Source organism: Pongo pygmaeus, chromosome 8 (assembly GCF_028885625.2).
Source record: "Pongo pygmaeus isolate AG05252 chromosome 8, NHGRI_mPonPyg2-v2.0_pri, whole genome shotgun sequence".
Classification (NCBI taxonomy): Eukaryota; Metazoa; Chordata; class Mammalia; order Primates; family Hominidae; genus Pongo; species Pongo pygmaeus.
The window spans coordinates 73,550,717-73,569,673 of NC_072381.2; the positions used below are offsets into that span (position 1 = coordinate 73,550,717).

Consider the following 18,957-nt stretch of genomic DNA (forward strand, 5'->3'; position numbering starts at 1 on the left):
CACTCCAGCCTGGGCAACAGAGCGAGACTCTGTCTCAAAAAAAAAAAAAAAAAAAATACACTCATCCTTCCTTTCCTCCCTTCCCTGTCTTCTTTCTTCCTTCCTTCCCTCTCTTTCTTTTTTTTGAGATAGTCTCACTCTGCCACCCAGAGTGCAGTACATTAGCACAACCACAGCTCACTGCAGCCTCAACCTCCTGGGCTCATGCAATCCTCCCATCTCAGCCTCCAGAGTAGCTGGGACTACAGGCACTTACCACCACATCTAATTTTTGTATTTTTTTTTTTTTTTTTTTTGAGACAGAGTTCTGCTCTTGTTGCCCAAGCTGGGGTGCAATGGCGTGATCTCGGCCCACTGCAACCTCCACCTCCTGGGTTCAAGCGATTCTCCTGCCTCAGCCTCCCGAGTACCTGGGATTACAGGTGTGCACAACCACGCCCGGCTATTTTTTTGTATTTTTAGTAGAAACGGGGTTTTTCCATGTTAGCCAGCTGGTCTTGAACTCCTGACCTCAGGTAATCCACCCGCCTCGGCCTCCCAAAATGCTGGGATTACAGGTGTGAGCCACCGCGCCCGGCCTAATTTTTGTATTTTTTATAGAGATGGAGTTTCACCGTGTTGCCCAGGCAATCTGCCTACCCCAGCCTCCCAAAGTGCTGGGATTACAGGCATGAGCCACCATGCCTGGCCCAAAACTCTTTCATTTACAAAACTTTCCTGAACTATTAATATGCTGATTGACATCCAGGATTTCCTTTGATCATGGACTCCCTGTGTCTGTTTTTTAAATAAGCATTTACAGTAATTGTGGAAACCACTATAAAAATGATGCCCAAACTCAGTGGTTCTTTAACAGAGAATGTAGGCCACCACCAGGAGGCATCTGGAAAATGGTTTCTGGTTTTTATAATGCCAACCCTACTTACCCTGAGTATGCGGCACAGGGGAATCAGCTACGGATCCTAAACAGCTAAATATCCTTCCATTTGCAGGACAATCCCATAAAAAATAATTCTCTTGCCTCCAATGCCAGCAGCACCTCCATTTGACAAACTGTTAATTAACTCAATCCTCACCATCTAGACATTTACTATTAACGAAGCAATCAACTTTCATCCTACCAGGCAAGGAACTGGATTAACGTAGATTTGGAATGTAATCTGTGGTCTAATCAGCCAGTGGGTGAGAAGCACTTATACTATACCTAAGATATTATCCCTTAAAATATCCTAGACAAAGCAAACTATTTTAATAGTGGTTTCCTCTGGTAAACAGGATAGGACAGGAATGAGTAGAAACGAGGATATCCACTTTGTGAAATTCTACTTCAGCACGGTCTGGTTTTTTTTTGATAAAACAGGTTATCAGTTAAAAAGAATAGGCTGTGCATGCTGGCTTATGCCTGTAATCTTAGCACTTTGGGAGGCTGAGGTGGGAGGACTGCTTGAGATCAGGAGTTGAGACCAGCCTGGGCAACCTAGTGAGACCCTGTCTCAAAAATTTAAAAAAAAATTTTTTTTAAAGTCAAATCTTATTACTGTACAAAGACATGCAGTGTTTGAACAAACACTAAAACAGACCATAGCAGTGGTAGGGAACATACCTGATGGCATCTTTGCTGGAAGCTTTTATTATTTCTGTTGCAGAAGGAACACCTATTCGTTTGAACTTAATTCCCTACAGGAAAATGAACCACAGTTTAATGTACAACGGCCATCAATTGTTTCCAATAAGATAAGCAGTCCCCTAATTTTTTAATATAGGCCAAATGTATTTATTACATTAAAAAATGAACTTTTAATTTTAGACTTACAGAAAAGCTACAAAGACAGTACAGAGAGCTCTAGGTTTCTGCTATTGTTAACATCTTACACTGTTAATGTACATTTGTTTCAACTAAGAAACCAACATTGCTAAACTATTAACCGAACCCCAGACTTTATTCCATGTCTGTCTTTCCTTCTTTGCTTGTTTTTCATGACTGACAGTTTTAAGGAGTGCTGGTCAACAGTTTTGTAGAATGTCCCTCAGTTTGAGGTTGTCTTGTGTTTTCCTCATGCTCAGGGTTATATATTTGGGGGAGGAATACCCAACGTGAATGCTCGCCTCACCACCTCTTATCAGGGGCACATGCCTATGTGCCTATCACTGATGATGTGACCCACGATCAGCTGGCCTAGGTAGTGTTTGTTCATCTCTCCACGGTAAAGTCCTCACTCCCCACCTTACTCTATTCTTTGAAAGCAAGTCCCTAAGTGCAGTCCACTCAAGAGGAAGGAGACGAGTTAAGCTCCTGAACGGGCAAGAATCTACATACACTATTCCAATTCTCCTGGAGGAAAAATTAGTCTCTTCTCCCCTTTATCCTTTTGACATACCCTCATTCATTTGATTTTCAAGCAATTCCTACAGCCCCTCAATCTTAATTATCTCTGGTTCATATTATCATTGTCTGAAAACTGCCTTTCAAACATATGAAAACAAAATCACTGTTTTCAAGTGCAAAGTTACTTCAGAATGGGCCTTTTATCACAGGACAACATATGTACCTAACAATAAGCTTTCAGTCATTGCCACACACTAGAAATAAAAATATTTTAAAGTGGATAAAAATTGAAGAAACCAAAGACTGACTTTAGAACTCAACATTTGCTTAATGAAAGGTAAGAATAGTTTTACCGCTTTTTGCTCCACTTGTACTAATTGATACTCTTCCTTGTGCTGATAAAAGCAGATGCACACCCCCGTCCTTCCAGCTCTGCCTGTCCGCCCGGATCGATGAATGTAGGACTCTACATCCTATTGAAGTAAAATACATGAGTAACACTAAACCAAAAAAGAGACAAACACCTGAGTAGCCTATGCAGTTCAGTGAACACTAGCAATTGTGGTTATAAACCTGGGGACATGAGGGAGAAGGTCCCTTAGCACTTCAATTTAAAGACCTCTGGCAATTTTTAAAGCTTCTAGAACAGTGGTCCCTGTCCTGCAGGCAAATTTACAAAGAGCATTGTCTAAATAGTGCTTGTCCATTAGAGGCATATATGTAATTCCAATTTTCAATCTTCCAGTAGACATACCAAAAAGATTTCTTTAAGAAGCTTAATGTATTTTAACTCAATATATTAAGTCTTTTTTTTTCTTTTGAGACAGAGTCTCGCTCTGTCACTCAGGCTGGAGTGCAGTGGCATGATCTCGGCTCACTGCAACCTCCGCCTCCCGGGTTCAAGTGATTTTGCTGTCTCAGCCTCCCAAGTAGCTGGGACAACAGGCACCTGACACCAGGCCTGGCTAATTTTTGTATTTTTAGTATAGACAGAGTTTCACCATGTTGGCCAGGCTAGTCTCGAACTCCTGACCTTAAGTGATCTGTTTGCCTCAGCCGCCCAAGGTGCTGAGATTACAGGCATGAGCCACCACGCCTGTCAAAATATCCAAGTCTTATCATTTCAATATACTATCTATACAAACCAGGGTACCAATGCAATATTTTATATTTTTTCATAAGTCTTCAAAATCCAGACCGCATAATAAAAAGTTATACAGTATGTATTTTACACTTGCAGTACACAGATCAATTCAGATCACCTACATTTCAAGTGCTCAACACAGCTACTGGCTCAACACAGCTAGTGGCTACCATATCAAAAAGTCTAAAGGCTCATGAAACAATGTTTATACCACACACTCATGGGACTTCCTTTTTAAGAATTGGTGAATTCATAGTCTTAGTTATTTTTCCCCATTGTTGTAAGCAGCCTTTAACCATGGGGGATTTGCCAATTTGGGTGAGATTTTGGGGTCCTCATGTTGGAAGTGATTGGAATACCTTTAGAACAACCTTTATTTACGTGAAGAACTATCCATATCAAGTAAACTATGCTTCAGGGTCCTCCTTGAGAGGTTCCTATAACTCGCAAACCTAAGCATCTCTAACCACAGAGGTTAATTACAGGCCCTTTCTCTCCCCTGTCCTCTAGGCTCATGCATTTATCTATCTTACTTACCCCTATCCCATCTCAGTCTTTCCACCCATCCTCAAGGTTTGGCTCAAAAATCACACTATATCCCAAAGTCACCTTTTGAACCTCTGTCTGCTGACTGCACTTCTACTCAAGTGTCTTCTGAGGTGGGTGTCTCATAACAGGTTCATTCTCAAAATCACCCTTAGCATCCCAGCACTCAAAAGATAGCTATATACTAATGATATGAAAGTAAATAATACAATTTCCAATTTGTTTTAATACACAAAAGAAACAAAACAAAATAAAATCTAAGCATAAAGCACATACCTTTGGTGGAGAGCTTTGTATAACCAAATCAACCTCAGGGATGTCTAACCCACGTGCAGCAACATTGGTTGCCACCAAAACTCCAAAACTACCATTTCTAAAACCTTTCAGGGTGATTTCCCTTTGCTTCTGTGGAATGTCTCCATGCAAGGACTGAGCATCCTGCCAATAAATAAACGGATGTAAGAACACCAGCTCCAACAATACAAGTACTTTTTCTCTTCATCAGTTAGGCCTATAAAAGACATTCATATTTTGGTGATATGCCTGTTGAAAACATTACAAAGGGGAAAATGTGTCTTGAATGGATAAGCCTCAATATTATTTCCAAATCCTCAGTTATCAATTCCAACTGTATCCGACTTTACTTATTGAAGTTGAGAATGAGACAAGAGTGATCAAACCTATTTTGTCAGTGTAACCTTAGGTCTGAGCCACCCTTTCCTCATTTGTGCGATGAGATGCCATGACAGATTAAGTGAGTTCTAACATGTACACTCTGGTCATTAGAAAGAAGTGAGGCCAGGTGCAGTAGCTCATGCACTTTGGGAGGCCCAGACAGGCAGATTGCTTTAGGCTGGGGTTTGAGACCAGCCTGGGCAATATGGCAAGACTTGGTCTCTACTAAAAATTAAAAAAAATTTAAAAAAATAAAATTAGCAGAAGGTGGGTAGGAGAGCATCAGGTAGAATAGCTAATAAATGCTGGGCTTAATACCTAGGTTATGGGATGATCTGTGCAGCAAACCACCTTGGCATACATTTAGCTATGTAACAAACCTGCACATCCTCACATGTACCCCTGAACCTAAAAGTTGAAGATAAAAAAAGTCTTCCCAATTAGATAGTAGTGACTGTGGCACAACCTCGTGATTATGCTAAAAGCCACTGAACTGTATATTTTAAAATGGTAATATGTGGCACATGAATTATATCAATAATAAAACACCATCCAGAAAAAAAAAGCCAGGTATGGTGGTGCATGCCACCTGGAGGTTGAGGCTACAGTGATCCAAGATCACGCCAATGCACTTCACTTCAGCCTGGGCAAAGGAAGTGAGACCCTGTCTCCAAAAAAAAAAAAAAAAAAAAGTTGGCTGGGCGCAGTGGCTCATGCCTATAATCCCAGCATTCTGAGTGGCCAAGGCAGGTGGATCACTTGAGGTCAGGAGTTCGAGACCAACCTAACCAACATGGTGAAATCCCATCTCTACTAAAAATACAAAAATTAGCTGGGCGTGCTGGCACGTGCCTGTAATCCCAGCTACTCGGGAGGCTGAGGCAGGAGAATTGCTTGAACCCAAGAAGTGGAGGTTTCAGTGAGCCAAGATCGCACCACTGCAGTCCAGCCTGGGCGAAGAAGCAAGACTCCCTCTCAAAAAAAAAGAGAAAAAAAAAATTAACAAGGCGTGGTGGTGCCCACTTGTAATCCCAGCTACTCGGGAGACTGAGGTGGGAGAATCACTTGAACTCAGGAGGCAGAGAGCCCAGATCACACCACTGCACTCCAGCCTGGGTAACAGAGTGAGACTCTGCCTCAATTAAAAAAAAAAAAAAAAAAGAAGTAGCTCCCTCTCATTTCTAAACTAAACTAACTGGTATTCACTGAATGAATGAAAATCAGACCAAGAGCAGCTATGCCCAAGGTGAAGATTTGTTGATATCCCCAGTTTTGCTGGCATAAGGGGAAGGACCAACCTGCTTTATAGCTGAATTCTGGGACAGCTCCTGGGCTTCTTTCTTGGTTTCACAAAAGATGATAGTGCGTCCTTGATGACCACTGTATACTCGGATGACATCCCCAATAACTGCTGCCCTCTGAGTCCAGTGGCACTTAATAGCCAGATGCTTATATAAAAGAAAAAAAACATCTATTTAGTAAAGCTTTGCTGGAAACTAAAATCACAACACAATGATCAGTGAGCACAACACTAACGTTCTAATGTCTTGCTCCTGGAAACAACTACTCAAGCCTGATAAGAGCTGTCTGCAGCCACCACTGAGAGAAAAAAACCTAAATAAGCCAGTAAAGCAGAAAGCAACAGGATCTGCCCATCTCCCCATGCCTCTCCCCTTTCTCTAAAGATCATCTAACTTCTTTATTTTCTGACAACCAGAAAAATGCAGGAAAGGAAATGCCATTCCCTAGCTTTCTACAGGAAACCAAATAACCAACAAATTTCTGTATGTTTTGCCCTTTCATTTACTTAAAAACCCAATCTGTAGTAGATTAATATACAGGTCTGTTCCTCAGTGAAATTAATTCATCTAGATTATCAGAATCGAAGGTGAAATTTTAAACTTCAACACTTTTAAGCTTAAACACAAAGCACTAGATTTCTCTGCTGCCCTCTAATGTTTAAATTTTAAGTGTGATTTATGTTTACATAATTCAGATAGATTTAAGTTCCAAATCATTCTGAAACGAAATGAGGCCATCGATGATGAAAATTTAAAAACAGATATCGGGCCGGGCGTGGTGGCTCACACCTGTAATTCCAGCACTTTGGGAGGCCGAGGTGGGCGGATCACAAGGTCAAGCAATTAAGACTATCCTGGCCAACATGGTGAAACCCTGTCTCTACTAAAAATACAAAAATTAGCTGGGCGTGGTGGCGCATGCCTGTAGTCCCAGCCACTCAGGAGGCTGAGGCAGGAGAATCGCTTGAACCTGGGAGGTGGAGGTTGCAGTGAGGTTGCGCCACTGCACCCCAGCCTGGCGACAGAGCGAGACTCCATCTCAAAAAATAAAAATAAAAACACAGATATCATATACAGCTCAAATAGAAATATCTTTCCTTGGCTTTTCACATGGATTTAGTATTTATCTGGAAAAAGAGTATTTACCAGTCCTAATATTAACAGACAAGAAAAAAATATATACAATTTTATATTCTGGCAACTAAGTAAATAATTTACCTCCACAGTTATTGCCGTTTTCTGAGTCTTTTTACCAATCAGGTCCACCTGTTCATATGTAGATTTCATGTATTTCTTGGCAACATTAAATACCCAATGAGGGCAAGTTGCAGAAAAAAGCAATGTTTGGGGATTGTCTTCAGAATCTTTGAGGAGGGGGAAAAAAAAGTCAGTATGAATAATCCAAACAAGCCTACATAGTATTCCACCTAACCTAATACTTCCACAGTCCATCAACGTTCACCAGCAACCACCTGAAGCCAAGTCGGGCACTGAGGACACAAAACTGGAAGACAGAGGTTTCCCAATGGGCAAAGAAATACCGCTAGGTAATTTATCTAAAAGATCCTTAAAATAGTGAAAGTACTTTAAAGTTATTTTGCTTTCTGACCATTAGGCTTTTGAATTACAAACGAAATCTATTCTAAGATTTCTATTCTCAATATTTTATGAATTTAGAATTCTTGTCCAATCATTGAGTCCAGCTACTATTTTTGTTTGTTCAATTCTACTTAAGAGTGTCATCACATTCTCAAACATTCCAAATAGAAGTGTGATAGAACCCTTCTGGAGAGAATTTGACAATGTATATTGAGGAGCATGAATTATTTACACTTTCAAGCTCAGTAATTCCACTTCTGGTAATCTATCCTAAAGAACCAATTCCAGGCCAGGCACAGTGGCTCATGCCTGTAATTCCAATGCTTTCAGAGGTGGAGGCAGGAGGATCACTTGAGGCCAGGAATCAAGACAAGCCTGGGCAACACAGTGAGACCCTGTCTCTACGAATAATAAAAACATTAGCCAGGCATGGTGGCGCATGCCTGTAGCCCTAAGCTACTCAGGAAGCTGAGGCCCAGGAGTTTAGGGATGCAGTGAGCTATGATGGTGCCACTGTACTACAGCCTCAGTACAGGGTGAGGGCCTATCTTAAAAATAAAAAAAAGGGCGCCGCGGTAGAGTACATCTGTAATCCCAGCACTCTGGGAGGCCAAAGTGGGAGGGAGGATCACTTGAGTCCAAGAGTTCAAGACCAGCCTGGACAGCATGGTGAAACCCAGCTCTACAAAAAACAGAAAAATTAGCTGGGCATGGTGGCGCACATCTATAGTCCCAGCTACTCGGAGGATCGCTTCAACCTGGAAGGTGGAAGCTGCAATGAGCCAAGATCCCACCACTGCATTCCAGTCTGGGTGACAGATTTAGACCCTGTCTCAAAAAAAAACAATTCTAGATATTGAGGTGAGAAGCTATCTGTATAAAAGTGGCTAAACAGAACTATTTATATTGAATAAAAATCAAAATAGGCAGATGGTAGAATTAAGTCATGGCCAACCACTTCATACAGTATTTTTGCTGAATTTTTATATGTATAGTCAAGAGTATAATCAACACATATATACAATAAAATGCAAAACATCAGGAATAAACCAAAAGCAGACCACATCAAGATGACAGAAGATGGTATTTTTCTTTACTTTCCCAAGTTTTCCCCATTGTGGTAATATGATAAATCATAACTTTTTTTTTCCTCACCAGCTTTAATCCTAGAGTAATGACTTTTTTTTTTAAATCCAAGTTTCTAGATAAAATAAGCCCCCTTCCAATTTCCCAAGGCTTTACTCATCTCTTAGAAAACTACTTAGTCACCAGGCGAGGCGCAGTGGCTCATGCCTCTAATCCCAACACTTTGGGAGGGTGAGGCAGTCGGATCACTTGGGCCTGGGAGTTTGAGACCAGCCTGGGCAATATGGCAAAACCCCATCTCTACTAAAAATACGAAAATCCGCCAGGCGTAGTGGCGGGTGCCTGTAATCCCAGTTACTAGGGTGGCTGAGGCATGAGAATCACTTGAACCCAGGAGACAGAGTTACCATCCTTCCTTTGGTCTTTTTTATCGGCTTCTTGAATTTGTGGATTACCTTTCTTGTACGCCACACTTAAAATCTCTTCCACTTGATCAGCAAATCCCATATCCAACATCTGGTCCACTTCATCCAGGACAACATGCTTAAGTTTGGTGAGATCTAGTTTGCCATTCTGTATGTGGTCTTTGATACGACCTGGTGTTCCAACCAGGATATCAATCCCATTCCTCATGCGTTCAACTATAAAAAACAATGACAAGATTTGCTGGGTTTTTAGTAAGTACTTTTATCTGTCTGGGGTACCACAGTTAACTGTATTGTTACTCTAAAATATTTGTTAAATACCTACAAGTACAAAGTAATATGCTAAGTAATAATGATAAAGATACTCATGGCACTCCTAATCTAGTGGGAAAAACATTAGTAGTGAAAAATATCAACAAAATTTAAAGCACCCAATTATAGTAAATATTTGAAGTGACAGTCTAGTGTACAAAGTGACATAAAAGAAATATGCTGCCGGGCGTGGTGGCTCACGCCTGTAATCCCAGCACTTTGGGAGGCCAAGGTGGGTGGATCATGAGATCAGGAGTTCAAGACCAGCCTGGCCAACATGGTGAAACACCATCTTTACTAAAACTACAAAAATTAACCAGGCACAGTGGCGGGCGCCTGTAATCCCAGCTACCCAAGAGGCTGAGGCAGGAGAATCGCTTGAACCTGGGCAACAGAGGTTGCAGTGAGCCAAGATCACGCCACTGCACTCCAGCCTGGGCCACAGAGTGAGAGACTCTGTCTCACACATAAAAATAAATAAATAAATAAATAAATAAATAAATAAATAAATAAATGAAAAAGAAAGAAATATGCACTACTGGAAGACGACAGCACCAGGAAAGAAATTACTTCCAGCCGGGCACGGTGGCTCACGCCTGTAATCCCAGCACTTTGGGAGGCTGAGACTGACAGATCATGAGGTCAGCAGTTCGAGATCAGCCTGGCCGATAAGGTGAAACCCTGTCTCTACTAAAAATACAAAAATTAGCCGGGCGTGGTAGCCTCCCAGGTTCACACCACTCTCCTGCCTCAGCCTCCTGAGTAGCTGGGACTACAGGTGCCTGCCACCACGCCCGGCTAATTTTTTGTATTTTTAGTAGAGACGGGGTTTCACTGTGTTAGCCAGGATGGTCTCCATCTCCTGACTTCGTGATCCGCCCGCCTCAGCCTCCCAAAGTGCTGGGATTACAGGCATGAGCCACTGCGCCCGGCCAAAACTATGATTTTTTTAATTCCTTAAATCCCTTCCTAATTTATACATCTGCTCTAATAATAAAGCTCCAAGGCCTTGAACTGGGAAGTAATGGAATACAAGAGCAGAGACTGTAACATTTGGCCCTTGAGCCCCAAGGAAAGAAAGCCTGCCTACATCAAGAAAGAAGCAACCATGCAGAAAGAGGGACAGACCCAAGGTCCTGACAGACAAGAGTAACCTTGAATTCTGACTTCCTATTTCCTAGAGCCCAAATGGACTGTCTTTTTGGGTTCAATAATAAGTTACTTTTGTAGCCCCTAGATAAATATAAATAGATAAAAGTCCTAAGAAACATATACAGGATTTGCCTATCATCAAGCAGGACCATGTTCTTGACCCCGTTTAAACAATGGCAAAAGAAAATCCCCATAAACGACTGTCCTATGTAGAGAAGCCAGATGTCAAGGTGAAAAGAAATCCAATCAGAGCAGTCAACAATGGGTGGCATTATACTTCCCTCACTTTTTGAATGTACTCACATTGACCTCCATAGGGAGTTCCACCATAAAAACAAGCCACTGACAGCTTTTTTGTGATGTCACTGAAGTCTTTGCTTACTTGATTTGCCAACTCTCTTGTAGGTGCAAGAACCAGTACCTGATAAAGAAAAATAATTGAATTCAAATTACTGTGTAGTATTTGTTTCTTAATCTAGTCCTTAAAGAACAGCATTCCAGGGAAAGAACGACTTGAACAAGGTCTAACACTGTTGATGACGATAACATTATCTAATATTTTTGTCTAATAGATCTTAGACTCTACTAAATTCTTTATATATATTATTCTGATTTAATTCTCGCAACCTTTTAAGCTAGGTATTAGAGGATAAATAACTTGACTAAACCCCAAAGGCTAAGAAGGAGCAGAGCCTTCAAGCAGTTGGGCTCCAAAACCTATAGTCTTAACCTCTACAGTAGAGAAAATTTGAAGCAGAACAAAATCAGAGAAGTAAGGTAGAGCCAACAATGTAAGGGGCTTTGAATCCTAAAGCAATATGAGTTTCATCTCTATATATATAAAACATGAAACTGCTGGCCAGGCGCAATGGCTCATGCCTATAATCCCAGCACTTTGGGAGGCCAAGGTGGGTGCCTTACTTGAGGTCAGGAGTTCAAGACCAGCCTGGCCAACATGGTGAAAGTCTATCTCTACTAAAAATACAAATGAGCCAGGTGTGGTGGCTCACACTTGTAATCCCAACTACTTGGGATGTTGAGGCGGGAGGATCACTTAAACCTGCGAGGCAGAGGTTAAGATTGCACCACCGCACTCCAACCTGCGCGACAAAGCGAGACTTTGTCTCAAAAAAAAAAAAAAAAAAAAAGTCCAGGTGCAGTGGCTCAAGCCTATATATAATTCCAGCACTTTGGGAGGCTGAGGTGGGTGGATCACTTGAGGTCAGGAGTTCCAGACCAGCCTGGCCAACATGGTGAAACCGCATCTCTACTAAATATACAAAATTAGTCGGGCATGGTGGTACACACCTGTAATCCCAGCTACTTGGGAGGCTAAGGCAGGAGAACTGCTTGAACTGCTACAGGTCCTCAAAATAGGGTAACGGTATGAAACTAATATGATTCAAGAACACCTAATACATTCATCTAAAAAATATTTAATGACTACCTACTATTGGCCAAGCACTATTCTATATGCTAGGGATACAGCAGTAAACAAATTAACAAAGGGGGAGCATGGACACTGGAAGGCCAGTGAGCAAGGGAGGTTAGGCCAGAAAGACAACTGCAAGAACCCACAGCCAAAGTGACAACATGGGCATTCACAGTCATTTACAGTCATTTCAATGAGGTTAATGTTTGTTAAATGTCAAGTTCTCTAGAAATGAACCCAATGGACTCACCCTAATATGGGGGCATGGACTTTTCACCTCTGACTTGCCCTTCTTTCCATTCATGCTTTTCTTTTTTTTTTTTTTGAGATGGAGTCTTGCTCTGTCGCCCAGGCTGGAGTGCAGTGATGCGATCTCGGCTCACTGCAAGCTCTGCCTCCCGGGTTCATGCCATTCTCCTGCCTCAGCCTCCCAAGTAGCTGGGACTACAGGCGCCCGCCACCACGCCCGGCTAATTTTTTGTATTTTTATTAGAGACGGGGTTTCACCGTGTTAGCCAGGATGGTCTCGATCTCCTGACCTCGTGATCTGCCCACCTCGGCCTCCCAAAGTGCTGGGATTACAGGTGTGAGCCACCGCCCATTCATGCTTTTCTACCAAAAATGCTTTCTCCATCTAGGCAAAAATGGTCAGACACTTGACCAAAGCTATGAGCCCCAGGGACATCTAATGGTTTGAAGGAAATATGATGAGCATTAATTATATAGATGATCAAAACTGTGGGAAAGATTAAAATATTGAAATATACAGAGAATGATCTGTATATATTAATTATTAAATATAAAAGGATTGTCCTGGATTACTTTCACATAAAGATCCACAGTAAATAGAATGGGAGACTATAAGAACTCAATAAAAAATAGTAGGATATGTACACAATGCCCAAGTGGTGGTTTTTCCTGTGCTGACTGAGAGCCCTTGTATTTAAGACAGTTACCTGAGGGGGACGGCCTCTCTTCCTGTCTTGCAGTTCCCCATGAAGTTTCTCAATCAAAGGGATGGCAAAGGAGAATGTCTTCCCAGTTCCTGTCCGCGCCTGTGCAATTAAGTCCTTCCCGCTGTAAACATGATGGAATGTCTTTGCTTGTATAGGAAATAGGAAGGTCACTCCTCGGCCTATGAACAAATTAACTGTGTTATCGCACACTGCATTCTTAAAATATTAGCCATACTGACATACTGAAGTACACTACTCATGCTTCTGGTCCTGCAGAATTAAGGAATTCTACCTTCTGGTCAACATCTACAAAGTTAGGCTCAAATATATATATTTTTTAAGAGACAAGGTCTTGCTTTGTCGCCCATGCTGGAGTACAGTGGTGTGATCATAACTCACTTGCAGCCTTGAACTCCTGGGCTCAAGTGATCCTCCTGCCTCAGCCTGATGGACAGCTGGGATTACAGGTGCAAGCCATCATACCTGGCTCAGAAATATTCTGATAGTAAAGAATCTGCTTGACTGAAAAATATCAACAAACTTTAAAGCATCCAATTATAGTAAATATTTGAAGTCTCATCCATAAGCCTGAAAATCTGGTGCTTTGCAATCCAACTGTGCTGCTCCTGATTTAGGAAGCACCTACTTGAGTAACTGTGACTCCAGCTACTTCAGAAGCAGATTATTAAATGAATTCTGGGTTTACGCCTATAAATTAGGCTCATTAATCTAGAGATGCCTCAGAAGTGAAAGGGATAAAACATTAACATGGCATCACCTAATTGCTTAATTTCACCAGCACCATTAGTCATTACACTTCTGAATACATACTGTATTAAATACAATTTTTTTTGAGACAGGGTTTCATTCTGTCACCCAGGCTGGCGTGCAGTGGTGTGATCACAGTTCACTGAAGCCTTGAACTCCTGGGCTCAAGCGATCTTCCTTCCTCAGCCTCTGGAGTAGTTAGGACTATAGATGTGTGTTACCACGTGCCCAGCTAATTTTTAAACTTTTTGTCGGGACAGGTTCTCACTGTTACCCAGGAAGATCTCAAACTCCTGGCCTCAATCAATTACAGGTGTGAGCCACCACAGAGGGCCTGAAGAAATTTTAACCACTTGTTTAAGAAGCATGGTACTTCTTAAACAAGTAAACCACTTGTTTAAGTACCATCACTACTATAGTACTAAATTGAATACATTTCTTCCGCATATATCAGCCTACAATAAGGATACATCCTGGTTCATCTTAACAAAAACAGTGGAGTGCTTCTGTTAAAATAATATGTTCTAACGTCATACGATATTTCCAAGAACATTACCTTTGAGAAGTTTAATAGTTTCTTCAGATATGGGAAAATTAGAGAAAGCGCCTTCTTTTTGTTCCACAGGTATTTCCTATCAAGTAAAGGGCCACAGAAAGAAATCAATAATCACCTACACAAATTAATAGAGAACCTTCTGAGAAAGAGACAAAACAAGCTATCCTAAAGCAATTCTTCTAAACACATTGCTTTAAAAATCAACCAAAAATATACAAAAACCTTGATAGGTAACTCGAGATCTGAAAAGGAAACACTGTCATAAATCTATAAAACCTTAACAAAAGAAAAATCTGAGGCAAATATAAACTGGGTATATTATGTGTGACTAGATCTCAACTAAGATCTACTCCATAACCATAACCAACAATATACTGTTGGAAATGTCATTAGCCCTCTTCCAAAGCAGCATCTCTTGTATACACACATCCATAGAAAATGAACAAACATTTTATGAGGTAGCAGTCACTGTGGCATTATTTGATAGTAAGATATCTGAATGCTCAATAAAAGTAGTAAGTAGATCCAAGACATTTATATGAAGGATTATGTAACCATTAAGCATACTTAATGAGGAAAATGCTTAGATAGAAACAGAAAAGATACAAGATTGCACAGTACAATCCTAATCTAATTTAAAATAATAGATGCATATACTAAAAGTACTACAAGGAAACACCAAAAATTAACAAGATTACTTCTGTACTTGAAAAGTACAGGTATTAATATTTACTAAATGAATGGTGAAATTCCAGGAAGCATTTCTTTCTTTTTGCAAAATGTCTGCATTTTCTATTTTCTCTGGATCACGTATTTTTTATAATCAGGAAAAAAGATACAAATGTTGACCATGATCTATAGCAAAAAGAAAATCTATTAGAATTAGTATTTTTCAGCTGGGTGTGGTGGCTTGTGCCTGTAATCCCAGCTACTCAGGAGGCTTAGGCAGGATTATCCCTTGTGGTCACAAGCTCTAGACCAGCCTGGGCCACACAGCGAGATCCCATGTCTAAAACAAATTTTTTTAATACAATTAGTATTTTTCTTTCATAACTGAGTTTCTGAAAGATAACAGAATTAGGTTCTGGACAGACATTTTATCATCCTGTTCAACTCCAGGATGATTACTTAATGGCCTAACCAAAAGGACTTATGCAATCAACCTTTTCAGTAATTCCAATAATTTATTTGGTTAAACCCCTCAGAGAGAAACTAGGGCCCATTTACAAAACTGTATCTCTTCTGTTGACTGACTTGCAAATAAGCAGACCAAGACTCTCCCTAAGCTTAAGCAGTATCTGCTTATTTGTAAAGGAGGCATTGTGACACTATGCTAATTTTTTTTTTTTTTTTTAAAGACAGAGTCCGCTGGGAACAGTAGCTCATGCCTGTAATCCCAAAACTTTGGGAGGCCCAGGCGGGTGGATCACCTGAGGTCGGGAGTTCGAGACCAGCCTGGCCAACATGGTGAAAGCCCGCCTCTACTAAAAATACAAAAAATTAGCCAGGCATGATGGCACACACCCGTAATCCCAGCTACTGAGGAGGCTGAGGTAGGAGAATCACTTGAACCCAGGAGGCAGAGGTTGCAGTGAGCTGAGATCGCCCACTGTACTCCAGCCTAGGTGACAAAGCGGAGACTCCGTCTCAAAAAAAAAAAAAAAAAGAGTACTCTTAGCTGAGCCACCATGCCCTGTCGTATGCTAATTTTTAAGATGAAGTCCCACTCAGCCTAAGGTATCCCCCAACCCACAAGGTGCTGACACATCACATTTTCTCCTACTATTAAAGAGTACATATAGCAGTTACCTACTTATTTATCTGAAACAACAATGAAAGATATCTTCTACCCAATGAAGTACAAATGTACCTGCTCTATCTCACTGTTACTTTCTTCACTGGCAGCTTCACTGGGGTTATAGTCAGATTCAGGATGAGGAAATCCATTCTTCAGTTTGGGGCTTTTCTCTCCAGTTTCTCCATTCATTTCCTTTTCTTTCTTCATCTTCTTGGGCTTAGGAGCATCTATTTCTTCCTCAAAAGGCTCCTCATTTTTTGTCACTTTTTTGGTTTTAGAAGAAACCACTTTCTTTTCAATGGGCTCCTTTTTCTTTCTCAAACTTTTGGTTTTAGGAGAAATGTCATTTTGAGATGGCTCCTCTTTCTTTTTTGCCTTTTTGGATTTAGGAGAATTCATGTCAACTTCAGAAGGCTCTGCTTTCTTTTTAACTTGTTTAGCTTTGGGGAAAACAGTTTCTTCCTCTTCTGCTATCTCTTCAGTCTTATCAGATTTTGGCTTCTCTTTTTTCTCTTTCTAAAAAAAATTCATAAGGAAAATACAAACACTGAATAAGGCATTTATACATTTGCAACATTCATCAATTCTGGATTATTTCAAGATCATTTTCAAGATCATTTTCAACTTTAAAAAATACAATTTTGGGGCATTTCGACATTTGTACTTTCACGCTGTGATAAGGTAAAAATCAAAATAGTAAGCTTTTTCTAAAATCACTTCTTAGCTATATATAGAGACGGGTATATATCAGTAGTTTCACTATCTTGGAAAATGAAGAGTGCCCCTTAGTAACTATTCAACTCATGTGGGTCAAACAGTTGTAAAACAGATTTTCCTTTTTGAGACAGAGTCTCGCTCGCTCTGTCGCCCAGGCTGGAGTGAACGTGGCACAATCTCAGCTCACTGAAACCTCCACTCCTGAGTTCAAGTGATTCTCATGCCTCAGCCTCCTGAGTACCTGGGACTATAGGTGCCCACCACCACACCCAGCTAATTTTTTTATTTTTAGTAGAGGTGGGGTTTTCCCACATTGCCCAGGCTGGTCTCAAACTCCTGAGCTCAGGCAACCCACCCACCTCGGCCTCCCAAACTGCCAGGATTACATGAGCCACCATGCTTGGCCTATAAACGAGATTTTCATAAGGGATTTGAAATAAGGGATTTGGATAAGCTCATGGGATACTCCAACAGGCTCCAAACTCAATACTATAAAAAGTCCAAATTCAATTCCAATGAATAAGGCCATGTATCTACAGATTGATGATGTTAAGCAGGTTTCTTTTCTTTCTTCCTGCTAAAATCCCAGGTAAAACAACAGGGATTTTTTTTGTTTTTTTAAGAGACAATTTCACTTTTTCACCCAGGTTGTGGTACAGAGGCATGATCATAGCTCACTGCAGCCTCTAACTCCAAAACAGGAATTCTGCGCTTTGCCTATCTCACAAGAGCAAATGAATTTATACAAAGACAGTTTAGGGCCAGGTGCAGTGGTTCATGCCTGTAATCCCAGCACTCTGGGAGGCCAAGGCACGAGGATTGTTTGAGGCCAGCAGTTCCAGGCAAGCATGGACAATACAGCGAGACCCCATCACTATTGAAAAAGTTTAAAAATTAGGCCGGGCGAGGTGGCTCATGCCTGTAATCTCAGGACTTTGGGAGGCCAAGGAGGGCGAATCACGAGGTCAGGAGAAGGAGACCATCCTGGCTAACATAGTGAAATCTCATCTCTACTAAAAATACAAAAAAATTAGCCAGGCATGGTGGCACGCCCCTGTAGTCCCAGCTACTCGGGAGGCTGAGGCAGGAGAACTGCTTGAACCCGGGAGGCGGAGGTTGCAATGAGCTGCACTCCAGCCTGGGTGACTCAGCAAGACTGTCTCAAAAAAAAAAAAATTTTTTTTTTTAAATTAGCCAGGTGTAGCGGCACACCTATACTCCTAGCTACTTAGGAGGCTGAGGTGGGAGGATTGCTTGAGCCCAGGAATTCAAGGCTGCAGTTAGCTATAATCATGCCACTGCACTCTAGCTTGGGTGACAGTAAGACTCTGTCTCTACAAAAAATAAAAGGGCAGGATACAGTGGCTCACACCTGTAATCCCAACACTTTGGGAGGCCAAGGTGGGCGGATCACCTGAGGTTGGGAGTTTGAAACCAGCCTGACCAACATGGAGAACACGCCTGGGCAACGACAGCAAAACTCCATCTCAAAAAATAATAATAATAAATAATAAAATAAAGAGACACTTTATGAAACAAAAAGTTATAAAAACTCACAGTCTATCACCCATGTGTAAAAAAGATGTATTTAATTTAAAATAAAATAAGTAAGTTAACAAGAATATGGAAGGAGTGACACCTTAGAACTAAGTAAGACAGATGACTGTGGCTCCCATTTGAACTTTCTGACCCTCTACAACTTTTCATGCTACTGAAAACAATTAGAAATGTGTTGTAGCCTCCTTAGAAGCCTGTTCTGGCAGAGCCCCAGAACAATCTTGGAAGTACATATTACGCTGAATTCTGCCTCCTGGAAATTTCAGGCCTGGTCTCTGTTCTCAAATCATAGATTAAGAATAATCTCCTTGCCAACAAAAAACAAGCTAGTCTCCTTCCAAAATTTTATTCGTTTTCATCCCTTGGTTCCACCAAATAAGACTGAGTTTCCCATCCTGGTGGTCTCTTTTGGAATATAACAGAGTTTGGTCATGTACCTCTGGATTTGAGCATGCCAAATTGAACGCAACTGACTGATGCAATGTAAACCAGGACCACGACCTTCTTGCACCTGAGTACAAATCTGCCGCGGCTTCCTACAATTCTAAAATATTGCTATTGTAAGAACTCCATATCAAAAGACAGAGAAACCAACAAGGAAAGTTAA

General features: G+C 41.1%; 1 protein-coding gene across 2 annotated transcripts in view; it reads right to left on the reverse strand.

The window, feature by feature from the left end:
* The window catches only part of DDX21 (DExD-box helicase 21), a 38,209-nt gene that overhangs the window by 8,735 nt on the left and 10,517 nt on the right, over window positions 1-18,957 (reverse strand). For both annotated transcript variants that reach the window (XM_054436642.2, XM_054436643.1), the window contains exons 3-12: window positions 16,149-16,592; window positions 14,279-14,354; window positions 12,955-13,133; window positions 10,870-10,987; window positions 9,133-9,318; window positions 7,211-7,356; window positions 5,990-6,139; window positions 4,293-4,454; window positions 2,680-2,799; window positions 1,604-1,677 (exon numbers count right to left, since the gene is read on the reverse strand). In XM_054436642.2, the coding sequence (XP_054292617.1) occupies window positions 1,604-1,677; window positions 2,680-2,799; window positions 4,293-4,454; window positions 5,990-6,139; window positions 7,211-7,356; window positions 9,133-9,318; window positions 10,870-10,987; window positions 12,955-13,133; window positions 14,279-14,354; window positions 16,149-16,592 (1,655 nt within the window). The remainder of the gene's footprint in view (window positions 1-1,603; window positions 1,678-2,679; window positions 2,800-4,292; window positions 4,455-5,989; window positions 6,140-7,210; window positions 7,357-9,132; window positions 9,319-10,869; window positions 10,988-12,954; window positions 13,134-14,278; window positions 14,355-16,148; window positions 16,593-18,957) is intronic.